The sequence below is a fragment of the Tamandua tetradactyla genome, chromosome 9 (assembly GCF_023851605.1).
Source record: "Tamandua tetradactyla isolate mTamTet1 chromosome 9, mTamTet1.pri, whole genome shotgun sequence".
Lineage (NCBI taxonomy): Eukaryota > Metazoa > Chordata > Mammalia > Pilosa > Myrmecophagidae > Tamandua > Tamandua tetradactyla.
Genome location: NC_135335.1, coordinates 26,190,943 through 26,215,822, shown reverse-complemented (window position 1 = coordinate 26,215,822; position 24,880 = coordinate 26,190,943). Strand labels below are relative to the sequence as shown.

At 33.6% G+C, this 24,880-nt stretch overlaps 2 protein-coding genes and 1 non-coding gene across 6 annotated transcripts in view; 2 read left to right on the top strand and 1 right to left on the bottom strand.

The window, feature by feature from the left end:
• Positions 1 to 2,242: 2,242 nt before the first annotated feature.
• LOC143646850 (uncharacterized) overlaps positions 2,243 to 24,880 on the bottom strand; it is a 61,063-nt gene continuing 38,425 nt past the window's right edge. For 2 of the 4 annotated variants that reach the window (XR_013157668.1, XM_077116245.1), the window contains one exon: positions 2,243 to 2,400. Coding sequence is in view for 3 of the 4 variants with exons in the window: in XM_077116245.1 (XP_076972360.1) it covers positions 2,351 to 2,400 (50 nt within the window). In the remaining variant the exon portion in view is untranslated. Of the gene's footprint in view, positions 2,401 to 19,023; positions 19,282 to 24,880 lie in introns of those variants that run through there. The other 2 variants (XM_077116246.1, XM_077116244.1) reach the window with 1 other exon arrangement.
• LOC143646849 (olfactory receptor 14A16-like) lies at positions 8,269 to 9,201 on the top strand. Its single transcript, XM_077116243.1, has one exon. It carries the CDS (start codon positions 8,269 to 8,271, stop codon positions 9,199 to 9,201), a length of 933 nt encoding a protein of 310 aa, XP_076972358.1.
• LOC143647543 (U5 spliceosomal RNA) lies at positions 21,991 to 22,108 on the top strand. The gene has a single exon (XR_013158155.1). It is a non-coding gene; the product is annotated as a U5 spliceosomal RNA (small nuclear RNA).

Here is a 24,880-nt window from a genome sequence, read left to right as displayed (position 1 = left end):
TCTTCACATTTGTGTCTTCAAACCATCTAGAATATGTTTTTCTGTATGCTGTGAAGTAGGAATATCATTCATTTTTTGCAAAAAAATGAATACTTTTTGAAGTCCATTCTTTAAACAATAACTTTTAAAGATATCTCTGTCAAATGCTTTCATATACAAGTGGGCCTGTTTCTGCCCTTTCTATATTGTTCTATTCATCTGTCTGTCCTTGTCTGCTAAATATCACTTTAAATTACTTAAATTACTAGAACTTTATAATAAATCTTGATGCCAGGTAATTCCCTTCTAATAAATTATGTCCATATAACTCTAAATATTCTCAGTGAAGTGATTTTAAAATCATTCAGAAGGAAACAATTGGTTTTTTGATCTTGTGGACTAAGTATTCCACTTATTAATAATCAACTTATTAATAATCAAAGATGCCAAAATTATTTAATACAATATATCGCTGTTTAGATATCTATGCTGGTAGGTTTGACTACTATATTATGTACTACTGTATTCCAGGGGTCATATCACTGTCTGGAGTGCAGCAGGTATTCAATAAATATTAGTCAAAGGAATAATCTCTGAATACAATTTGGAAGCAATTTTACCAGAGGACATTCCAAGATCTGATGCTGCCCACAAATGAAATGTACTACAGTTCCTTCATTGACATCCTTTCAGAGCCCAATTTGTGACCCAGTAACAAAAGTGTTTTCACATTTCCTAATGCGATTTTAAAATCATTCACTATGCAGTTGTCTGAAAATATTTTCATTTAATTATATTTTTACTATTAATTTTGTTATATTATCAATTTCATAGAGGTATCTGTTTTGACCAATAATGTTCATCTCAATAAGCTGCAACAACTACAGTAATTTTTCTTGTTTAACTCATTGCCATTATCAAATTACAGGGCATTTCCCCTAGTCTGGAAATTTCTTGTACTTCTAAGTAGAGTTGAATGCCTCTACTTTAAATAAAACACTGACCTGATTTCAAGCTCTATAGACTAGTTTTGCTTATTCAAGATCTTCATATAAATGTACTCATATTATACAATTATTTCTACTTGACTTCTTTCATAGTTTCCATCTATCATTTAACTATCTATCTATCCATCCATCCATTGATCCATTTATCTAATTTGTGATCTATCATACAGTCAGATTCAGTAATGTATTCATTTTCTTGCTGTGTGGTATTTCTTAGTATGGATATGATACAGTTTAGTTATCCATTATTCTAACAATTGATATTGGAATGGGTTCTGGGTTTTGGCTATTATGAATGTTTTCATAAAATGCTTGCTGTGAACATATGTTTTATTTATTTTTAATAAGTACCTCGGTGTGGCATTTCCCACATGCATGAATTAAAGGCAAGGGCAAGTCAAGGTGGGGGCCACGAGATTAAGCTCTGGAGTCAGACAGAAAAGATCATCCACATAATGCTAGAGATCTTGCTAACTTCCTAATACCCCTCTGTAAAACTTACTAATATTTTCACATTACCTTTGTGTCTTCTGTGAATGCAGAAAAATGAAAGACAATTTGGAGCTTTTCAGGTTGATTAGGCTATATAATAATTGCTCAGTAAATGATAGTAATTATTGTGGGGATTGGCTTTCTGAACTTTTATTTTAAACATCAATCTGTTACAGTAAAACCATAAATAGTGCATGTCAACAAGCACTCAACACTGGAAACTTTGGTTCTTTGTCTGTATAGATCTCCAATATGTCACTTAAAAATTCAGATGCATAATTTTACTTTGGTTGTTGGTGAGAATTCCTTCCTTATATGGGACTCTGTGGTACTATCTCTTCAAGGAAGAGTTATGTTCATGGTGAGATATAAACATCTGTTGGATTTTGGGGGGAACTTATTTCATGTACTCATTCATCTTACTAAGATAAAATAATATTATATGCACACAATTATTTCACTTGGCTCAGCAGCATGCAATAGTATGTAATCATGGCTATCATCTCGAACATTTGAAAATCAAAACTACTCTTTTGTATAACTTGACTTAAATTGTTCTTCTTTAAACTTGTAATACCTTGTGATTGATTCTGTATGCTTAAAGCATAAGTTCCTAAGCTTATGGTAATTATACTTACAGTACTTTAAACTCTAGCTTTCACACTAAGGAATTTTGTTATACTTTGTCCATTTTGGGGAGATTTGTGAAATTAAGCCATTTCAAAGCATGGCACAAAGAAAATTCATTCATTCATTTACTCACTCATTCAGTACATTTATTTACATATTTATTCTCAATCCAGAGTTTCTTAATTGCTTAACTTAAATCAGTGAAGCATATAATGCAGTCTTTCTTGTCCTGGAGATTGGAGTTAACACAGAAACAAAAATTTCCCCCACATTTGTAATTGGCATGTGTTCTCTAAAGAAAAGGAAAAGAGAAAAAATCATGGATTATAGTTTCATAAAATACCAAAGTGTTGGTGAATTGAGATAGGCTCTAATATATTCTCACAGATAAAAATAATTAATGATTGTTAATTGGAGGTACATATTTTCAAAGAAAAAAGTTAGTACATATGTTTTATCTTTTAGGATTTAGGGTCTTCCATTATTTGTTTATATCTTATTAGAGAAGTTCTGGGTTTACAAAACAATCATGCATAAAATACAGGATTCCCATAGACAAACTTATTAGTAACATATCAATACCTTCCATTGGTGTGGAACACTTGTTAGAAACAATGACAACAATTTTTATAACTGTACTATTAATAGCATAGAGTTCATTGGTTGTCTAGTTTAGTTCCAGATTGTTTTTTAAAAATTTATTCTGTGATTATATATGCAATCTAACAATTAGCCTTTTAATCACATTCAGGTATACATTTCTTTCCTGTTAATTACATCCATGATGTTTTGCTACAATTACCACACCCATGAATAAAACATTTCCATCATTCCAAATAGGATCCCTGTGCATTTTAACCCTTACCTCTCCATTCGCTATCTCCACCCCATCACCTGGTAACCTATATTCAAGAATTTAATTCTATGCATTTTCTTATTCTAATTATTTCAAATCAGTGGGATCATACAATATTTTTCTTTTTTGCCTAGCTTATTTTACTCAATGTCTTTAAGGTTAGTCCATGTTAAATGTATCAGAACATAATTTATTTTTATGGCTGAGTAATATTCCATTGTGAATATATACCACAAATTTTTATCCATTCATAAGTTGATAGACATCTGCGTTACTTCTATCTTTTGGCCATGGTGAATGTTATGAACATCTGTGTGCAAATATCTGTTTGGGTCCATGTTGAGTTCATTTACAAGATGTGAGGGAAGGAGTATCCTTCTTTTTTTTTCCTTTTGCGAATGGAGATCCAGTTTTTTCAGTACCAGTTGTTGAGGAGACTATGAAATTCCAATTTAATGTTTTTTACCTTTGTTAAAAAGCAGTTTCCTTCAATTTGAGGACTTTTGGGGGCCTTTAATTCAATTCTATTTGCCTATATGTTTGTCCTGATGCCAGTATAATGCTAGTTTGATTAATGTTGCTATATAAGTTTTTTTAAGATCTGGGGATATATGCCTTCCAACTTCATTCTTTGGACCAAAATGGATTTAGCTATTTAGAGTCCCTTACCCTTCCATATAAATTTGATAATTGGATTTCAAATTTCTGCAATGTAGGATTTTAGAATTTTTATTGGGATTGCATTGAATTGCTTAATCACTTCAGGTAGGATTGACATCTTAGTGAGAATTAGTCCTCTAATCCATGACACTGAAAGTGCATCTATTTGTTCAGGTGTTTTTTTTTTTAATTTCTTTAAGCAGTAGTTTATAGTATTCTGTAAGCAAATGCTTTACATCCTTTCCTTCATCTATTACCAGATATTTGATTCTCTTGGCTGTTATTCTGAATGAATTTTTTTTTTGATTTTTCCTTCCAATTGTTCATTGCTTGCGTATGGAAAAGCTATTGATTTGAGGATGTTGATATTGTATCCTCCCACTTTAATGAATTAATTTATTAGTTCTAGCAAGTTTTGTTTTTTGATTTTTCAGAATTTTATGTATATAAGACCATGTCATCTGCAAATATGGAAAGTTTTACATCTTAGTTTCCAATTTGGATACCTAATAGTTCTTTTCCTTTTCTATGTTCTTTCACAGGAACTTCCAGTAAAATGTGGCCTATCCCTGGATAGAAGGGACATCCTTGTCTTATTCCTGATCTTACAGGGAAAACTTTAAATCTTTCGCCATTAAGAAGGAGGGTGGGCTTTTCATATATGTCCTCTTCATGCATTCCTTTTATCATGTTGTGGAAGTCTCCTTTTATTCCTAGTGTTAAAAATATTTTATCAATAAGGGGTGCTGGATTTGACAAATGCCTTTTCTGGATCAGTTGAAAAGATCATGCTATTTTTTCCTTAGTGTGTTAATGTGGTCTGTCAAATTATGGATTTTCTTATGTGAATCTACCTTGAATAACAGGCATAAATCTCACTTGATCATGATTTATAATTATTTTACTATGCTGGTGGAGTCAGGTGGTTAGTATATTGTTAAGGATTTTTGCATCTATGTTCATAAGAGTCATTGGTGTGCAGTTTTCTTTTTCATGTGGTATCTTTATCTGGCTTTGGTTTATGGCACTTTCTTCTGGAATTCCAGAGCACTGAATATAGAATTTTCTGAGATCATCTAGTAAAAGAATTTTTAAAAGAATGAAAGAAAAGAGAGAGAGACTGAGAAAAAAGAAAAGAAAGAAACATATGCAAATGACATAAAATTATAATATAAATAGCTTATTAACATAGCTTATTAGTTGGGGGAACATTCAAACTCTAAGAAAAATCCATTTTCAATTTACATTTTCTTCACACAACCTGTGAGAAGATAGAATTCTTCCTTATTGATCGTGTTTTATTTGTTTTTTTGTTCTGTCCTTTCAATTTGAATACTGTTTTGCTGGTTATAGATTTGTTGGTTTAAATCTAGCGTCTGTCAAAAATTAAAATGTAAAAAACAATATCTTAATTTGAATACAATGATCAACCTATGAAAATAAGAGTAGCCTATATAAAGGTAGCATAAATAGTATTAAACCTTATTTTAGTCTTCAAAATAACAAAACAAAATACTCAAAAACTGAACACCTATGTCCAACACCATCTCTTTCGTACAATAATGTATGTCCGTAGTGTCATATCTTTATGTACTCATTTCCAGTATGTCCCTCTACAATCTGTTTTTGTCAGAATGATCACATTCAAATATAAGACAGATCATGCCACTCCTCTATTCATATATTCACGGCTTACATTTCACTCACAGTACAAATTCAATAGTTCAGGTGAACAGCAGTGTCCATCACTGAAGCCCACTTTTCCTCCTCTCCCACATCACCTTCTTCTGTCCACCTAGCCTTTCCCAGGCTGCCTTGCCCTCTGCTTGTCTTCTCACGTCCACTTCAGCGATGTGCTGTTTGTGGGCCCTCTTCCCCTCAGTCACACTGTCCTGGATCTGCACTCTCTACTCCTCACATGCCTCTCTCTCTCCAGGTCACAGCCTGGGGGTGAGGCAATGATAGTCTCACCCACATTTGGTCTTTGATTTGGTGTGTTAGCTTTACTGAAGCAGTAGTGCCAACAGAAGGCACTCAAGAAATGATAAATGAATAATTGGGAACTAGAATTAATTACAGTTCTGTTCATAGGTATGCAAACCACTGACTGAATAAAAATATGACATGTTGATTTCACCTACTACTCGGTGTTATTTCACCAAATGGTGACACCAATTAAGAAAGTCAGTGGAGACACAGGAAGCACAATTTCCCTTTGGAATCAAGCTATTTGATAAATTATAAATCTTGGGCCATGTTCAACCCCATGAGAGAGCAGTGATCGAGGTAAATTGATATAGCACTTCAGCTCTACTCTTTCTCCCAACATAGACATCCATGAAGCCACAGAATGCAGGAGTTTCCAGAGTAACTGACATGTTACATGATCTCTTTTCAATTGAAAGCTTACCCTATCTTCAGGAGTAACCCTCAAAAGACTGCTGGGTCCTCCACGCACCACAACTGAAGTGACACCAGTAAGTCATTACTTTTAGAAAGCAATTCCCTTTAAATTTAAGTCATCTGAGAAATAAAGCAGTACATAGAGTAGTTTTTAAATAAAGAAGTGAAATATTATATCTAGAGATCATAGAATTCAATGCTGCTGAAATTATTCAGTTTAACAGGGACACCAATTTCTGGGAATGAATTTCAATGGGTGAAAATATTACTTTTCATTTTCCTCAATTTTAGGTGTTCCAAAATGGAATTGCAATTTTTAATATTCTTGTTATATTATAATGTCATTTTCAGCATTGTATATTATGAATATTAGTTTTTGTAAAAGGTAGTGATGTAAATCACCATTTAGTTCAGAAAGCTGAATGTGTATTAAAGGTTAAAATGAAATCATAGTAATAATGAAAGGTAATTAAGAAGTAAAGAATGAAGAAACAAAAAATGGATTTTAATGCATATTAATCTTATAGCTATTCAAATATTACTGAGAGGTAACTGAGTCCTTAAGGATATCTTCAACTTAATCTTTCTTTAAAATTGTATTACCCTCAAAAAAATTGTATTACTCTCAAGTTAAAATAAACAGAGTATGGATAAGTTAGAAATATGTCTGCTTATGGCTGTGAACATTATTCTTAAATCCAACACACGGGGTCTGTAAATAATTTTTCATTAAGATGAACTCACAATATTCTTCAACAAAACAGCAGAGATAAATTTAATCAAATTTTGTCATTTGTAAATTTCAAAAATTGGTCATAAATATTAACCTTTTAAATAAGAATACACCCTAATCCTTATTTTTCCCTTAAATAGATTATATGAAATAGTTTCCTATATTAATTATTTTGTAACTCACTCTCCTAAATCCAACAACCAACATTTACTCTATGATTTTTCAAACACCCACAATCATGAAAAGAGAATGAGAATAAAACCTAAAAGGAGTTAAATGGAAGAGTGTGGGATGAGAAATGTGAAGTATGTGCCTTAATATTTCATGAAATTCCAGTGAGATTAAAGAAACAATATGTACAAATGAGAGGCATCAATCTTCCATTGCCAGGAATGCCAACCACACAATTTCATCAGACTGAATTTAGCTTCAACTCTGCATCATCCTCTCTATCTTGCTACATAATTTATATTAATCTTATTGGAAAGATAGGAATGTCATAGCATGGGAGAATGGGAAGTTACATGATATTTACCTCATTTCAGATGCACAGTTCATAAGATTATACATTATTCATTGTAATAGTGTGTGTGACTATAGTGACAGAGAAAAAAATTTCATGAGGAAAACACTTATTTCTTCTTCATTTTTTTTTACATGGGCAGGCACCAGGAATCGAACCCAGTCCTCTGGCATGGCAGGTGAGCATTCTTGCCTGCTGAGCCACCGTGGCCCACCGAACACTTGTTTCTTTTATTAGATGTGGAGAAAATGTCAAAGGGAGAATAATGAAGTAAAGTGAATGTTTTGATGAAAATGGAGGTAAAAAAATATTAGCTCATTAATTGTAGAAATTTAATAGCTACAGTTACCAGGTTGTGTCCTATAGAACTTTACATATAAAATGATTTCAGAATTGTGAAGGAGAAAAAAATAACCAGCCATTAAATAAATCTCTTACAGAAATTTCCAAAAGGAACAGCAGCTCTAAACTGGTTGCAATTGAGAGACCAAAGGTTAAATATTTTACAAGACAGATGAGGAAAGTTAGTGATAGTTCAGTATTATCATGATAATTTTTACTGATCAAATTCATGGAAACTCTGTAGAAGGAGATGTAATGCTATTCCTGTGATAGAATGTAGGGACAGCCAATCTACAGCATTAGTTAGCATTTGTTAGTTGGCCAATTAGGATTTATCAAGAGGGTTGGAAAGGTATAGTGAAGGGCAGTAGAAGATATTCAGCTATTCGGTTTCTCTAACAGATTATACTTGGATAATATTATATTATGTGAACTGAACAGAATTAGTTCAATTAAATAAAATGAAAATAGAAATGATTGATTGGTAAATTGAAGTTGATGTACATAGGAGTAATTTTGTGTTTAAATAATTGACTGTGAGATTACCTAATGCAGATACCCATTATAGATGTCATATTGAAAAATTTGATATTGAAGACATTTTATTCCTTTCTCTGATATTTTATAGATTATGGCTGCAGTAATGACAAATTTCACAATCGTGACTGAATTTACACTCATAGGATTTTCTACCAATCAAAATATGTACGTTTTGCATTCAGTGCTCTTCTCAATTACTTACTTATGGGCCTTAATGGGGAATGTCCTCATTATCATGGTCACAACTTTAGACCAGCACCTCCACGCCCCCATGTACTTCTTCCTGAAGAATTTATCCTTCCTGGATCTCTGCCTCGTTTCAGTTACAATCCCCAAATTCATTTTCAACTCCTTGACCCACAATAACTCTATCTCCTTCCTTGGCTGTGTCACCCAAGTCTTCTCAGTGGTTGTTTTGGGATCGGCAGAAATGTTCCTCCTCACAGCTATGTCCTTTGACCGCTATGCTGCCATCTGCCATCCTTTGCACTATGAAGTCATAATGAACATGGGCACATGTGTGCAGATGGCAGCCGTGTCCTGGCTAGGTGGGGGTCTGTCTGCTGTGATGCACACAGCTGGTACTTTCTCCTTATCCTTCTGTGGGCCCAACGTGGTCCATCAGTTCTTCTGTGATGTCCCCCAGTTATTGGCTATTACATGTTCAGAATATTTATTGAGAGAGATTGTGGCCATCCTCATTAGTGTGGTTGTGGAGTTCTGTTGTTTTGTTTTCATTGTTATTTCCTACATCTACATCTTCTCTGCAATCAATAAGATTCCATCAACAGAAGGTCGATCAAAAGCCTACTCCACTTGCCTTCCACACTTGGTTGTCATTGTATTATTTACCTCTACTGCTTTCACTGCTTATCTAAAGTCAACTTTAGCCTCTCCTTCTCTTTCTGACTCAGTAATTTCTGTGTTCTACACTGTGGTACCCCCAACCTTGAATCCCATCATATACAGTCTAAGAAACAAGGTGATGAGAAAGGCTCTTGGGATGTTAATTGAAATAAAGTTCATCAAAAAGTAAATAAATATCTTTATATTTCAATAGCAAATATAATTTACAAATATTCAGCACTGATTTATTTCAAGTTTAACAATTAAATTTTTTAAACAGGAAAATAAATGAGCAGATCCTTTATTAAGAATTTTCATTTGGAAAAATATCATACACTTCCATTATTATGTAAGGCTCTGGAATTCCTAAAATTATAGATCTGTTTACCAAAACCATTATTAAGTGACATTCATAGCTAGAATTCTAGCTTTCTTTTTTATATGCTGTATGGCAGAGGTCACATTTCATTTTTCTTCCATGTGAGTATCCCTTTATTGCAGCACCATTTGTTCAATTTTGGTTGTTTGGCCTTTGTTTGCTTGCTTGTTTGGGAATCAAACCCAGGTCTCACACATGGCAGGTGAGAATTCTGCCACTGAACTATTCTTGCACCCCCTTTAGCTATTTTTAATATGATAAAAGGAACATGCTTTCTTAGAAATCACCACTACTAATTACCAATCTTTACCAAAATATACAAAAGCATGAAACAACAAACCATGCCAAAGCTCTACTGTCTTATTATCTCACCCACTAGTTCAAATAAATAAAATATTGTAGACATATTAATATTATTCATTCTCTGTATTAGGTTGCTTATCTTAACCCAGCATAGGTGATGACAATTCAAAAGTGAATGTGGTGATCTCACTCCCAAATTTTACTTTTAGTAAGCTTTCATTTTATATTAGGGTATTCAGTTAAACAGCAATGGGAAATGCATGATGAATTTTTTCCAGAGTAAGACATCAGAATCCCAAGGGAATAGAGCTCCCTGATTTAAGTCTGATAGTGAAATGAATGCTAATTTGGATGATGCCTTATTTTTATCACAATATGACTATTACTCCCTCATTGCCTTATTTACAAATATAAAAATATAAATAAAAAATAAAATCTCAAACTTATTTTAAAAATATAACTATTATTTATTTTTATTTATTATTTTATATATTTATTTTCATTATGTGTTTTTGAAGATTCTCTTTAATCTTCAAACTTCTCTTTAGATGGTCTCCTAATTATCTCAGCGCTTCTACCTTCTTTCCTTCACTATTATATATGCATTCTATTCATGTATGGTTTTCTATAGCTATTAGTTTTCACATTATACATCTATATTTTAAGTTTTGCTTAATTGCTCTGCTCTTCTGTTATGCTCACTTTTGTTTGTTTGTTTTTGTTTTGTTTTGCATGAGCAGACACTGGGAACTGAACCCAGGTCTCCAGCATGGCAGGCAAGAATTCTGCCACTGAGTCATTGTTGTGCTGCCCACACAAACACTTCTACATTGAATAATATGGAAACTCCTTTCCTTTTTATGATTTTTTGCTTTTAATTCAATATTATGATATGAGTATCATTCCCCCTGCATTTTGGAGGAGGAGGGTGCTAAAACTACTGAAAAGCTTGCTCTGTTCTGAAATCTTCAAATTAGAGCAGCAATTTCATCATTGAGTCACTCCAAAATATGCATATTTTTCTTTCATGTTTATTCAATATTCATAGTATGAAATCCACTGCTGAAAATAATAGTCTCTTATGTCATATTCATTGGAAATTATGAAAAATAATGTGCATATCTGGACAGCTACCATGGCATTATAATTACATAATCATTTTCATGTATAGATGTGCAATTCTGTACATTTTTTATCATAATATTGTTTTATGTGCATTAGACAGGAAAAATACTAATGAAATAAAGAAGAACTTACTTTAGATTACAATGACATTTAAATGACATTTTTTCTGCTTCCTCCCCAAAATAATTAAATGAGAGTGAAATTAATTACCCACAAAGGGAGAGAGGAGATAAGAAGCCACTGCAGGGGGGAACTATTAGGTAATTTGTGCAATAAGAGGTTTCCTACAAAGAGGGATTAAAGCTCCACACCTACTCTCCACTTCAGGATTGTAAAAGCTATTATTTTCCAGGGAGTAGTTGAAAGTACAGTCTGTAGAGATTGAAGTATCATCCTGGAGACAGGATACATGGTATAGAGGGAGGTCAGTAAAAAAGACACACATTTCAAAGGGTATTCAGTGAAAACAGATATTAAACATGTGTGTGTGTGTGTGTGTATATATATATTACTCCTTGCAAAAATTGATTCTTAAGACCCCTTAAAATTTCACATCTCTGATTAACGAAATTGAGGTGATTACAAGCCCAGTCCATGCTCATTGCATTTCCATTAAGCTTCCCTCTCATAATTATTATCTTACACACCAAAATCACCATGTGCTTGTGAGAAAAAAAAAATCCAGAGGGGATAGCATTACCAATAATAGAAAAAAAAGGAAAGCCCATAATTGAAAAAATCTCATAAGATAAAAAAGAAAAGAAGGTAACACTTCCAATGAGTATAAATTAAAAAAATCCATCAGAAAACTTGAAAGATTTCTTAATATGTGAAAATTCTACATCAGAAATAAAATTGTGTCATAGAAATGATGGCAAAAGAGTTGAGACACATTTCTAAAGAGTAAATTATTTAATAGAGATATCAAAAACTGTATTAATGAAGGAAATCTAATAAAATTCCTAAGAAGTGGAAAAGGGAGGATTGTAAAAATAAAATAAAATAAGATCACTCTTCAGAATAAAGGAAATGAATTTTTTAAAAGGGTCCAGAGGAAAAAAAAAAAGCAAAGCCATAAGTTAAAAAGTTGTAATAAAAATATTCACCATTCTATGTCTTGGTGAGTTTCCAACATCCTAGTTATAGAGAGACTCCTTTAAGGTCATCCAGTGACAAGAAGAAAATAGAATAATGGTGAATTTTATTGGGAAGAGCCTGTAATATGTGTACCTGAACTGGGGATGGAGTTATGGAGAAATATTAAAATTCTTAGGAAAAGAAATGTTTGACTTAATTTTTTCACACAATCAGAGCAGCAACCTATAAAAGTAGAATTCTTATGTATCTGGAATGTGTGTTTGCCGATTGATTGTTTAGGTGCTCTAAGTTGTGACATGATTATGCTGGCTACAGAATTATAGGTTTAGAACTAATTTCTCTAAAAATTTAAAGCTCCACCCCAAAACAATAGTGTTTCTATGTAATAGTGATGAACAATCTGAAGAAGGAATCAAGAAAAAATTTCATTTAAAATAATAACTAATAGAATCAACTGTCTAGTAATATATCTAACCAAGAATATAAAGTACGTGAACACAGAAATCTACATGGTATTGCTAAAATAAATTTTAAAAGAACTAAATATATGGAAAGACAGTCCATGTTCCTGGATTGGAAGATTAAATATTATTCATATGTTAATTCTACACAAAGCAATTTACGGATTCAACACAATCCCAGTCAAAATTCCAACAGCCTTCTTTGCATAAATTGTATGCCTATTTTTTTTTCCTTTGCTGCTTGTGCTTTGGGTGTAAAGTTTAAGAAGCCATTGCCTAATATGAGGTTTCTAAAGATGCTTCTCTACATTTTCTTCTGGAAGTTTAATAGTTCTAGTGCCTATATTTAGGTCTGTGCTGTATTTTGAGCTGATTCTATATATGCTGTTATGTACATCAAATTATGTGTAAGGGTAAGGTGTCTCAAACAGGCAAAGTCATCTTGAGCAAGAACAAAGCTGGAGAACATACTTCCCAATCTTAAAACTTGTTTTAATGCCATAGTACTCAAAATAGCATGCTACAAGTGCAAGAATGGACATAATAGACTGATGGAGTAAAATTGAGAGTTCAGAAATCAACCCTCACAGTAACAACCAATTGATTATTGACAAGGATGCCAAGCCCACTCCATGGAAGAAAGACTAGCTTTTTTAACAAATCGTGTTTGGAAAACTGGATGTCCATATGCAAAACAATTAAAGACCTGTACATAACAGCATATATAGAATCAGCTCAAAATACAGCACAGACCTAAATATAGGCACTAGAACTATTAAACTCCTAGAAGAAAATGTAGAGAAGCATCTTTAGAAACCTCATATTAGACAATGGCTTCTTAGACTTTACACCCAAAGCAGAAGCAGCAAAGAAAAAAAAGATAGATAAATGCATCCATTTATCATCCAAATGAAAAAAAATAAAAATCAAAGGATTTTATTGTGGAAGGAAAAATACAACTAGTGAATGAGAGAAAATATTTGGAAAACATCTATCAAACAAAGGTTTCATATCAAGAATATAAGATGATATCCTACAACTCACAGTAAAAAAAGACAAACAACTGCATTTTTTGACCGAGTGAAAGGCTTTAATAGGCACTTCTTTGATGATATACAAATGTCCAAAAAGCACCTGAAAAGTGGCCCAAATCCATTAGTTATTCTGGGAATTGAAATGAAATCCACAGTTAGATACCACTTCATACCCATAGTGGCTAAAAATCATATCATTATTATCTGGTATTCTAAGTATTTAATGTAACAATATCAACTTTCCCTAGAATAAAATTCAGTAGAAGAATATAATGCATTTGTCTTCCTTAATTTAGGAAGGGTTATGATTTTTTTAATTCTTTACATATTTATAATATCTATGTTCAGAAATGCATATAATGAACATGAATTGTACCATTTATCACAATAAGGTGAAAGTGTGTTCAATGTTAAATGAAATCACATTTAATGAAAGGTGTATAAGAAATGATAAAAGAAGAAAATTAAAATTAAGTTTGTTGTGTTTATATAAAGCCATATTCAAAAAAGAAATAAAAATCAATATTTTTCAAAGCACTCTTCAACAAGTAGTTACAGGACAAATCCCAGTTTGTCATGGGCTACCATGCTCACATCTCAGATTTTTCCTTCTAACTACTTCATAATAGAGGAGCTAGAAGGCATAAATATTTCTTATCATCACCATCAACTTTTTTCCTTTTTTTGTGAAAAATAGCATATATACAAAAAAGCAATGAATTTCAAGCACAGCACCACAATTAGTTGTAGAATATATTTCAGAGTTTGGCATGGGTTACAATTCCACAATTTTAGGTTTTTACTTCTAGCTGCTCTAAGATACTGGAGACTAAAGAGATATCAATTAAATGATTCAGCAATCATATTCATTTGTCAAATCCTACCTTTTCTGTAAAACTCCACCATCTCCTTTGATCACCACCATACAGCATACAAAAAAAGTTGTTTAAGGGCTTGGCCTATTGCAGTTTAGTCCCTGATGTTGGGGACAGTGATGGGGGTTTCCCCAGTGGTGAAGTTTGATGGTTCCATGTCTTTCTTTCACCCATCAAGGAACTTTACAATGATGCTTAACATTTTAAGTTTTTAATTTATTGCGTTGTTTTTGGTTTGGAAATGTAATTGCAAAATAAAAATAATTTTTTAGAGAGTAAGCAGGGAACCATACATTTGAAAGAGAAATTATTGTTTAAAATAATACATGAATATAGTCTTCTTTGAGGATTATATTATGGCTAAGAATAAAATTCCCACTGATTACCCTCTCCTCAATTTTAGTACCCAGAGAAAAGCATTACTCTTATAAGTTTCATGTGTTGTGCTTTAGTTCTTTTCTAACAAACATATATTGATGAAATAAAATTACATCAATACCATAGATAAGGTATAGCAGGGGTCAGCAAATCACAGCCTATTGCATGTTTATGTACAGACTTCAAGCTAAAAATGGTTTTTATAGATGAACATATGGAATCAATCTGATAGAAAACACTAACTTTGAAGCACAATTAAGCAAATTGTTATCCCCTTAAAAGTATATTAGTTCTTTTTATTAGTAGAGCTATATTACAAAAATGTCCTCAAATGTTATTATCTTTTGAATTTTGCCAATAAAAAAATCTGGAAAATTTTCTCATTAAATAAGTACCTGTATAAATTTTCAATTTGTTTCTTGGCCTTCAAGATCTAAAATATTTATTATCTAGTCCTTCATAGAAGAGTTTGCTGAATAATGATTTATAGTAATGTGTGTGTATGGGTGTGCTTTGTGTTTATATTAATTGTAATGTACCTTAAAGATAGTTCTGAAATTTGCTTTTATTATTCAACATTTGGAGATCTTTCTAGGTAAGGACATATAGGTCTTCCTAATTGTTTTTCTTCCATATTTCTATAAGGGCTGCATAGTATTCCATAATTGTATATATAATTTGGTAATCTAGTCCTATTGATGAATATTTAAGCTTTTAAGATATTTTCCCATTAAATAATTATCTCATTGTGCATGTATGTGAGCCTTTCTCTGGCATTAAATATGGAGAAGCGGGATTGTTGTATTTAGGGGTAGGTCCATTAAAAATTTTACTAGATGATGAAAAGTTGGTCTCTAAACTAGTTGGAACAAATTACAGTCCCCCAGCAATGTTTGAGATTTGCTCAATAACTATTATCAGCTTTGAAAAATTTTTGCCTGTCCAATAAAGCTGATATTTTATCAGTTAAAAAAAAAGCCATGCTTTTTTTTCTATTTTCAGGCCTAAATTATTGACAGGTGATTGAGTCAGATAGAATCATCAAAAGCCCTGCCTTCTGGTATTTTTCCCTAATTTATTAACTTCACACTAAAAGACACGACAAATATAGATAATTGTGTAGGTTTGAAACTGTTATGCACTCCAGAAAAGTCATGTTCTTTAGCCCTGATTTAATATTACTGGGTGGGAGGCTCTGTTTAAGTTGTTTCCAAGGAGCAGCAGAACTACAACTCAATTGTAGGTTGGACCATTTGATTATGTGGTTTCCATAGGGATTTTTCTCCACCCTATCAATATGGGCCTCTGACTGACAGTCCTTTAAGAAGGAACAATTGTGGAAAATACTTCAGAGCCCACACAACTGGAAACCTTTAGAGCCACAGAAAGAAAATGCTCCCAGGGAAACTGTCTGAAAAAGCCTGAAGAGAAAGCTAGCAGATGTTGCCATGTACCTCTCCTTTTTTGTTGGCAACAGAAAACTTATTCATAGTTTTACAGGTCCAGAGCCAGAGGAAAATTTTCTGTAATTGACTTTGATGAGATTTTGTAAGTACTCTTTCTTACTTTGTATTATATTTTTATTGTTATTGAAAAGTTTTATGAGTTTCTGATATTGTGATGGAATGAATGTATCTTTTTGGGGTCCAGAGGGCAGAATGTGCTGGCTTAATCCTGTTGTTTAACCCACAGAAACCATGTTCTCTATTCATGATTTAATATTGTAAGGTTGCATTTTTTGATTATGTTGCTTTCATGGAGATGTGACCCACCTCATTTTGGGTGGGACTTTTTGATTAGGTGGTTTCCATGCATATGTGTCACCACACATTCAACATGGGACTTCCTATTGGAGTCCTTTAAAAGGAAACCACTTTGGAAAAACCTTCAGAGCCCACACAGACAAGGACCATTGGAGATGCAGAAAGAAAACACCCCTGGGGAAGCCATTTGAGGAAGCCTGGAGAGAAAGCTACCAGCTGTCACCATGTGCCTTTCCAGCTGAGAGAGGAACAATGAACATCATCCAACTTTTCTTAATGCCTTCATTTGGACATTTTCATAGCCTTAGAACTGTAAACTTCTAACTGAATAAATTCCCTTTATAAAAGTCATTTCATTTCTGGTATATTTCATTCCAGCAGCTTTTGCAAACCAAAACAATAAGTTAAAAATGTGTTTCTTTTTTCTTTTTTTTGCTTAAACACTCAAGAATAGTGAGTAACTTTTTACAATGAAGAATTCACAATATTTCAAATGAGAAGAGGAGTGGAGAAATAGCAAACTAAATTTTATCATTAGAAACATTTTTTCAAAGCATTCAGAGAAGTTTACCTATTTGACTGAAAGAAATTCCATTCTTATTTTTTCTTCTAATGCAATATATGGATTCATTTCTTATAATAAATTAGAGAACATTAAATCAGAGATATTAAATGATAAGTTATTCAACTTCAAAACTACCCCAAATCCAATGACCAACATTTATTCCATGACTGTTTCACTATCCACAACCAGAGGAAGAGGATGAGCATAATATTTAAGAGAAGGAATTAAAGGGCAGAGTGTGGGAGGTTCAAATGGAAAATGCATTTATAAATATTTACTACATTTACAGGAAGGTTAAACAATAAAATCTGTACAAATAGGAGGCACTGACTTGTCACTTCATGTGGAATTTCCAACTGTAGCATTTCTTCACATTGATATTATGGGAATTTAGCCTCATATCTTTGTTGTCCCTTCTCCCCTATTACATAATTTATGTTAATCATACAGGAAAAACAGATGAACACAAGGATGTGGAAGTGGCAGTTGTGCAGTATATAATGTCATGTATTTTAATAGGGAGAAAGAGAAAAAAGCTTAAGGGGAAAGCAAAATTATTTAACTTATTACATGCAAGGGAATACCAAGGAAACAAAATTTAAAAGTAAATAATTTGGGTTTTTACTTTTGATGAGGCTGACAATTTCAACTCATATATTTGATACCCACAGTAATTAGGTTATATATTAAATGGAACTCTATGTATAAAACTATACATAATAAATAACTTGAGTATGATAGAGAAAAGAACCAGGCATTACCCAAATTCGTTATTAAAATGTTGAGATTTGTGAACAACTGTAAACTGAATGGTCTTTAGAGACAAGAAGGCTAAAGATTTTATGAAATATATGAAGAGAGTCAATAATAAATAGTTCAGGTTTTGATTTCACAATTATTTACTTCTCAAATTCTCTGTAGTTCTCTAGAAATTGAGGTTGTAATTGTCATGAGCAGGATATAGTGCCAGCAAGCCAAGGGCACAATTGAGCATTAGTTAGTTGGTAACTTTCAATGTATCTAGAGTGTTGGAAAGATTCTGTAAAGGCCAGTAGATATTTGGGCAATGATCATTCTAACTTCTTCATGTTAAGAAAGGGTGTTGACGTTATGGGTGGGGGTATGCAACATCTTTCTTCAGTCTTTCAACATCTTTCACAGAATACATTTGAACTCATTATTCTCCCCTTATGTGGGACATGACTTCCAGGGGTGTAATTCTCCTAGAAGTGTGGGGCATGACTCCCAGGGATGAGTCTGGCTCTGCCATCATGGGATTGACAATGCTACTTGACCCAAGTGTGGGAAATAAGTGTAAAAATATAAGGTTGTAGTGGTTAAGAGATTTCAAATATAGTTGAGAGGGTGTTCTAATAGTTACTCTTATGCATGTTTCAGCTAGATATTGCATAGTGCCACTGTATGCCAAGCCCCAGCCAACAGTATCCTGAAAACCCTAAAGAATGCTCAGGGCTCTATCTGAGACTCTATAATAGCTTCACTCAGTTCATTTCCCAGAAACCTAAGACATCCAGATAGTTCCTATGTCAGATAAGCCTTGAAATCAAGGTACCAGTCTCTCTCAAAACCACAACCAGTTGCATTCCTCTACCCATGATGTCAACACCCTTTCTAAACATGAAGAAGTTAGAATGGTCATTGCCCAAATATCCATAAACACCGAAAAAAAGATCAAATGAGAGGGAAGAGTTGCAACATAGAAGACAGGATTTAACAAATGAGCATGACTACTAAATAATCATATTGACATTTCTTTTAAGTCTCCAATGTATTAGAACAGCTAGAAGGAAACACCTAAAATTGTGGAATTGTAACCCATACCATACTTTGAAGTATTTTCTATAGCTATTTGATAAAATGAAATCTAATACTTTTCTCCATATATGGTATATTTCACTATAAAAATGTTTTTATAAAGTCTTGGTAAATCAATAACCCATTTATTTAAGACCAAAGAACCTTTAAATTAAAAAGAAACTTATTTTTATATATTGCATACCATACAGGGCATATCACAGACCAGAAGATAAAATAACATTAGTCTAAACCATTGGTTGCAGCCTATATTTTTAATCCTCTATACAAAAAAATTTCTAAACATAGAATTTTAAGATGATATAATATTCAACTTTGTATGGGTTCTTCTATATTTTTCAGTCTTTAATTTTTCTATGATAAAATTGTCATGCGATGATACCCTCACTCTGTTACTCTTTTGAGAGAAGAATTCACATGGCTGTTGCAAATTTTCATCAATAATGCATTTGACTGCAATGAGAAATAAAACATTCTGATAATCATATATCAAATAATACTCACTGAGAATACTTATGCATTATGTTGAACAGATAAATGCAGATTCCTCATGAAAGACTCTGTACAATATTAACTCATGTTCTTCAGACATGATTCTCTGATAACAAACAGAAAAGAAATGTACCTGGGTAGCATTTGTGCACCAAGCATAGTCCCAGACTATGGGAGGAATCCTCTGGTCATGACTACCTCTGGCCCTGTTGAGGCTGGATGAACACCTCATGTTTCTTGACTCACCTGGATTTCTGGGTGATGTCCATCACCCACAACCACATCATTCCCTGCTGTACTATGGAAAGTGCATAGTCTAAAAGAAATGAATTCCTTGACTTTTCATATCCTAAATATCTAAACTCTTTGCCCAATCAGAATTGGACTTATGCCTAAATTGCTATGCAGTTACAGAAAAACTATTCATAATTCTCCCCATACCTGTTTTTGCAACATAAAAAATAAAGATATAGATATAGATATACCTTTATACACATATATATATATTATTGCATTACTCTACCACTTTCTGAAGTAATTTGATCTGGCTTAATATTTATACCAACAATTGTTATAGTCTTGTCCACCCAAATTTTATCTATGAGGGCATAACATTTTAACATAAAATAGTGAAAATGTGATAGAATTGAAACTAAGGTGCAATAATAAGAATATAATAGGTAAATTAAGGGGGAACCTCTTGGAGTCTGGTGAAATAAAGATAGGTAAAACTCATCCCTCCACCAAAAGTACTTAGAAAACAGGCAGGAGCTATTCAAAAAAGCAATTATCAGGCTCAGAAGACCATGGAAGGACACTTGCAACATATAAGGAAGACCTGGACAAAAATAACAGAGAACTATGACTGACAAATTCTGATGAGTGAACTCAATTGTGGTACATGGCACCTCTCCTCAACTCCCAGGGCTGGAGGCTGTGGGTCAGCTTAGCTCATGCTGTCTGGTGAAATGTTGTGCACTCCTTGTCCAACTGTTGGTCAGAGAGGATGAACCTCTGCATCTGCAGCCTTGAGCATTTCAATGTAGAATCTCCAGAAACAGAGCAACTACATTGAGTGACTGAGCTCCACTGGATCCCCAGTCTCCATACCCCACATCTGAATCCAGCAGTCCCTAAACCATCTGGTTCTTGCCCGGTTGGTTGCAGTGGTCTGATAAAGAAAGAGAGTTTCTCCCCTTTGGAAAACAGGGGCATGTGGAACAGTCTTGGCCCAGCTGTCAGCCAGGGAAATAGTACAATAGGAGTTCTCAGTTTCAGTGCTTTCTGGACAGGTGTCTGCAACACCACGGGGCCTTTATCTACACTTGCCATAGAAACTGAGGAGTTTGAGGGATAAAAAATAACTTAAGTTTGTAAGGCTATGGGAATTGGTCACTGAAGAGTTCCTTTTGCTTTTTGTTGGGAAGGCTGGAAAGTGCAGTCTGAGAAGCTACCTATTGACCCTGGGGCTCTTTGGAATAGATTTGTATCCTCTCAGTAAGAACATGGCCCTGGTTTACCTGTGAAATACTGATGAAGCAAGTTCCAAAGGAAACCTTCAACACAAACCTAATTAACAAAAAATATCAGTCAAGGGGGAATCTGACATTCAAAATAATCTTATCAAAATAATCCAGATTTTAAAACTTCAACTTCTGTGTGAGACCAAAGGGAGAGAGGTTTATTTGGTGCAAAATTTATATTTGGGTAGCACAACACCCAGTTTACCTTGTATGGCCGGTTTAGTTGAGCACCATAAGTACAGGGAGTTTTGAATACAACATGAGATTTTGTTGGTTTGTCTGGGTTAGTATGATGCCTTGATATATCCCAAAGTAATTTGGACAATGAATACAAAGTATTTGCAAAATCTCCTTGGGTGACTGGAGAGAGAGGAGGAAATATTCAATTTCCTCTTGGGGAATTCCGGATATTCTTGTAAGCAGTGGGGACAAAGGAATCAATAGGTTGAGCCCTCAATCTTGGGATTCAACCCTTTGAAACTTATTCCTGCAAAGGAGAAGCTAAGCCTACTTATAATTATGCCTAAAAGTCAACCCCAGAGAACCTCTTTTATTGCTCAGATATGACCTCTTTTTAAAAGCCAACTCAGCACCTGAACTCACTGCCTTCCCCTCTACATGGGACATGACTCCCAGAATACAAAACTTCCTGATACCATGGGAAAGAACTCCCAGGATGAGCCTGGACTCATCATCACGGACTTAAGAAAGACTTGTTGTCCAAAAGAGAGAAATGAGACAAAATAAAGTCTCAGTGAACAAAAGATTTCAAACAGATTTGGCAGCTTATACTGGAGGCTATTATACATTATATAGATATCCATATTTAGTTTATGGTGTACTGCAGTGGCTGAAATGAAGTACCTGAAACTGTTAAGCTGTGTTCTAGAAGCCTTGATTCTTGAAGATGATTGTATAATGATATAGTTTTTACAAAGTGACTGTTGTGTCTGATGTTATTTTTATCCAGGGTATGGACAAACAAGTTTAAAACTATGGATAAAAATAAGTAAATAATATGGGAGTTAAGGGTTAAAATAAATTGGGCAGATTGAAATACTAGTAGTCAATGAGAGGGAGTGTTAAGGGGTTTGGGATATGAGTTTCTTTCTTTTTTGTTTTCATTTCTTTTCAAAAAGTTAATACCATACCCTGGTTTTTCTTCTGATCATATAAATCTTTTTGTCTTTTACTAAGGATTTTCAAAGAGAGAAACAGTTCTGAGTTTATACCTGATTTTTTGAGGTCTTGCTTTATTCAGGGCTTAAAAAAATAGGGTGAGCCACAGTGGCTCAGCAGGCAGAGTTCTTGCCTGTCATAATGGAGACCCAGTTTCAATTCCCAGTGCTTGCCTATGTGAAAAAAATAGTTAATATCCACAATTAGTTGTGTCACATCTCCATGGAGACAATCTAATCAAAAGACACTAACCTATAGCACTGAATAGGGAGTAAGGAAATGGCTACTCCCATGAGATTGGATCAGGATCAAAACATGTTTTTTCTGGGGGTATACATGATTTCAAACTGGCACACCTAGGAAGAAGTATGCTGATGAGGTAATCAAGAAAAAAGTTCCATTTACAATATCACTTAAAATGATAAAATATCTAGGAATAAATTTAATTAAGTATGTAAAGGACCTGTATACAGAAAATTGCAAACAATTGTTAAAAGTCAAAGAAGACATAAATAAATGGAAAGTTATCCCATTGTCATGGATTGTAAGGCTAAAAGGCATTAAGATATTCTACCAAATTGGTCTATAGAGTCAGTGCAATACCAACCAAAATTCCAGTAGCCTACTTTTAGAAATGGAAAAGCTAATTAAAAATGTATTTGGAATGGCAAAGGGTCTTGAATATTCAAAAACATCTTGAAAATGATAAACTGGGAGGACTAATGCTTTCTGACTTCCAGCATATTGTAAAGCCATCATGACCAAAACATGATAGGGACACAAACATAGACATAATGATAGATGGAATTGAAATGTTAGTTAAGAAATAGACTTTCAGGTCTATGGTCATTTGTTTTCTGACAGGGTTTCCAAATCCACTCAACTAGGACAAAACAGACTCATCAATAAATAGTTTTGGGAAATGTGCCAGTTTGAAAGGATTTATGTCCCCAGAAAAGCCAATCATAATCCAATCTTGTGGAGGCAGCCATTTCTTTTAATCCCTATTTAGTGCTGTAGGTTGGAAGCTTGATTAGGTTATCTCCACTGAGATGTGACCCACCCAATTATGGTATTAACTTTTGATTAGAGAGAGATATGATTCCACCCATTACAGGTGGGTCTTGATTAGTTTGCTGGAATCCTTAAAAGAGGAAACATTTTGGAGAGAGTGTCAGAACCATGAGATAGGACCATGAGAACCACAGAGCCAATGTAGCTGGAGACCTTTGGCAATGAAAAAGAAATATGCCCCCAGGGGAATTTCATGAACCAAGAAGCCTGGAGAAAAAGCTAGCAGACATCACCGTGTGTTTTCACAGTTGAGAGAAACCCTGAACTTCATCAGTCTTTCTTGAGTGAAAGTAAAATCTTGTGTTGGTGCCTTAATTCAGACATTTTTACAGACTTGTTTTAATTTGGACATTTCCAAGGCCTTAGAACTATAAACCAGAAACTTATTAGATTCCCCTTTTTCAAAGCCATTCCATTTCTGGTATATTGCATTCATGAAGCTAGCAAACTAGAACAGGAGAACTGGATATCCATTTCCAAAAGAATAAAAGAGATCCCCTGCCTTAAACCCTATGCAAAAATTAATTCAAAATGGATCAAAGACTTAAATATCAGAGCAGGTCCCGTAAAAGTCCTTCAAGAAAACACAGGGAAACATCTTCAACATCTAGTGATAGGAGATAGTTTCTTAGAACTTGTATTCAAAGCACAAGCAACTAAGCAAAAATTAGATAAATGGGACCTCCTCAAAACTGAATACTTTTGTGTTTCAAAGGACTTCGTCAAAATGGTGAAAAAGCAAAATGGTGTAAATGGGAGAATATACTTAGAGCCACATATTTCATAAAGGTTTGATACCCACAATATATAAAAAAATTTTATAATTAAGAAACCAAAAGATAGCCCACTTAAAATTGGAAAAAGCATGAGTAGACATTTTTCTGAGAAAATAAAAATGGCTAAAAAGTTCATGAAAAGATGTTCATATTTACTAGCCGTTAGGAAAATTCAAATCAAAACTATGAGGAATCATTTCACACCCACCAGAATTTCTGCTATTAAAAAAAGCCCACAAGTGTTGGAGAAGATGTGGAGATATAGGAACATTTATTCACTGCTGGTGGGAATGTAAAATGGTACAGCCACCATCAAAATAGTTTGATGGCTCCTCAGAAATCCTAGGTATAGATTGTCCTGTAAACCATTGTTACTTGTTATATATCCAGAAATTCTGAAAACAGGGATGGAAACAGACAGCTGCACAATAATGTTCACAGTAGAACTTTTTACAATTTCCAAGATAGAAAGAATCTAAATGTCAATCAACTGTTGAATGTATAAACAAAATATATTATATTTCTATAATGAAATATTATTGAGTAGTAAGAAAGAATAAGGTTCTGAAACACATGGCATCATAGATATAACTTGGGGTCATTATTCTAAATGAAATAAGCCAGTCACCAAGGGACAAATATTGTATGATCTCACTAATATGAAAGAACTATAATCTGTAAATCCATAGACAGAAATTCTAGAATATACACTACCAAGGGATATAATGAGGCTAGAGAATAGGGAGTGGCTGTATAACATGTGTAGAATTTTTAACTAGATTGAAGATAAACAGTTGGAAATGAATAAAGGTTATCATATGTATAATATCAGATATTGTGAGTATACTATCAGGTTATTGTGAGTGTGATTATTAGTCCTGAATTGTGAGTGAATGTGGTTGAAAGTGGGAGTTTAGATTCATGTATGTTACCAGAAAGAAAGCTGGAGGTGAAAACATAGGAATGCATAACACAATGAATCTTCTAGCAGACTATGACTGTGATTAC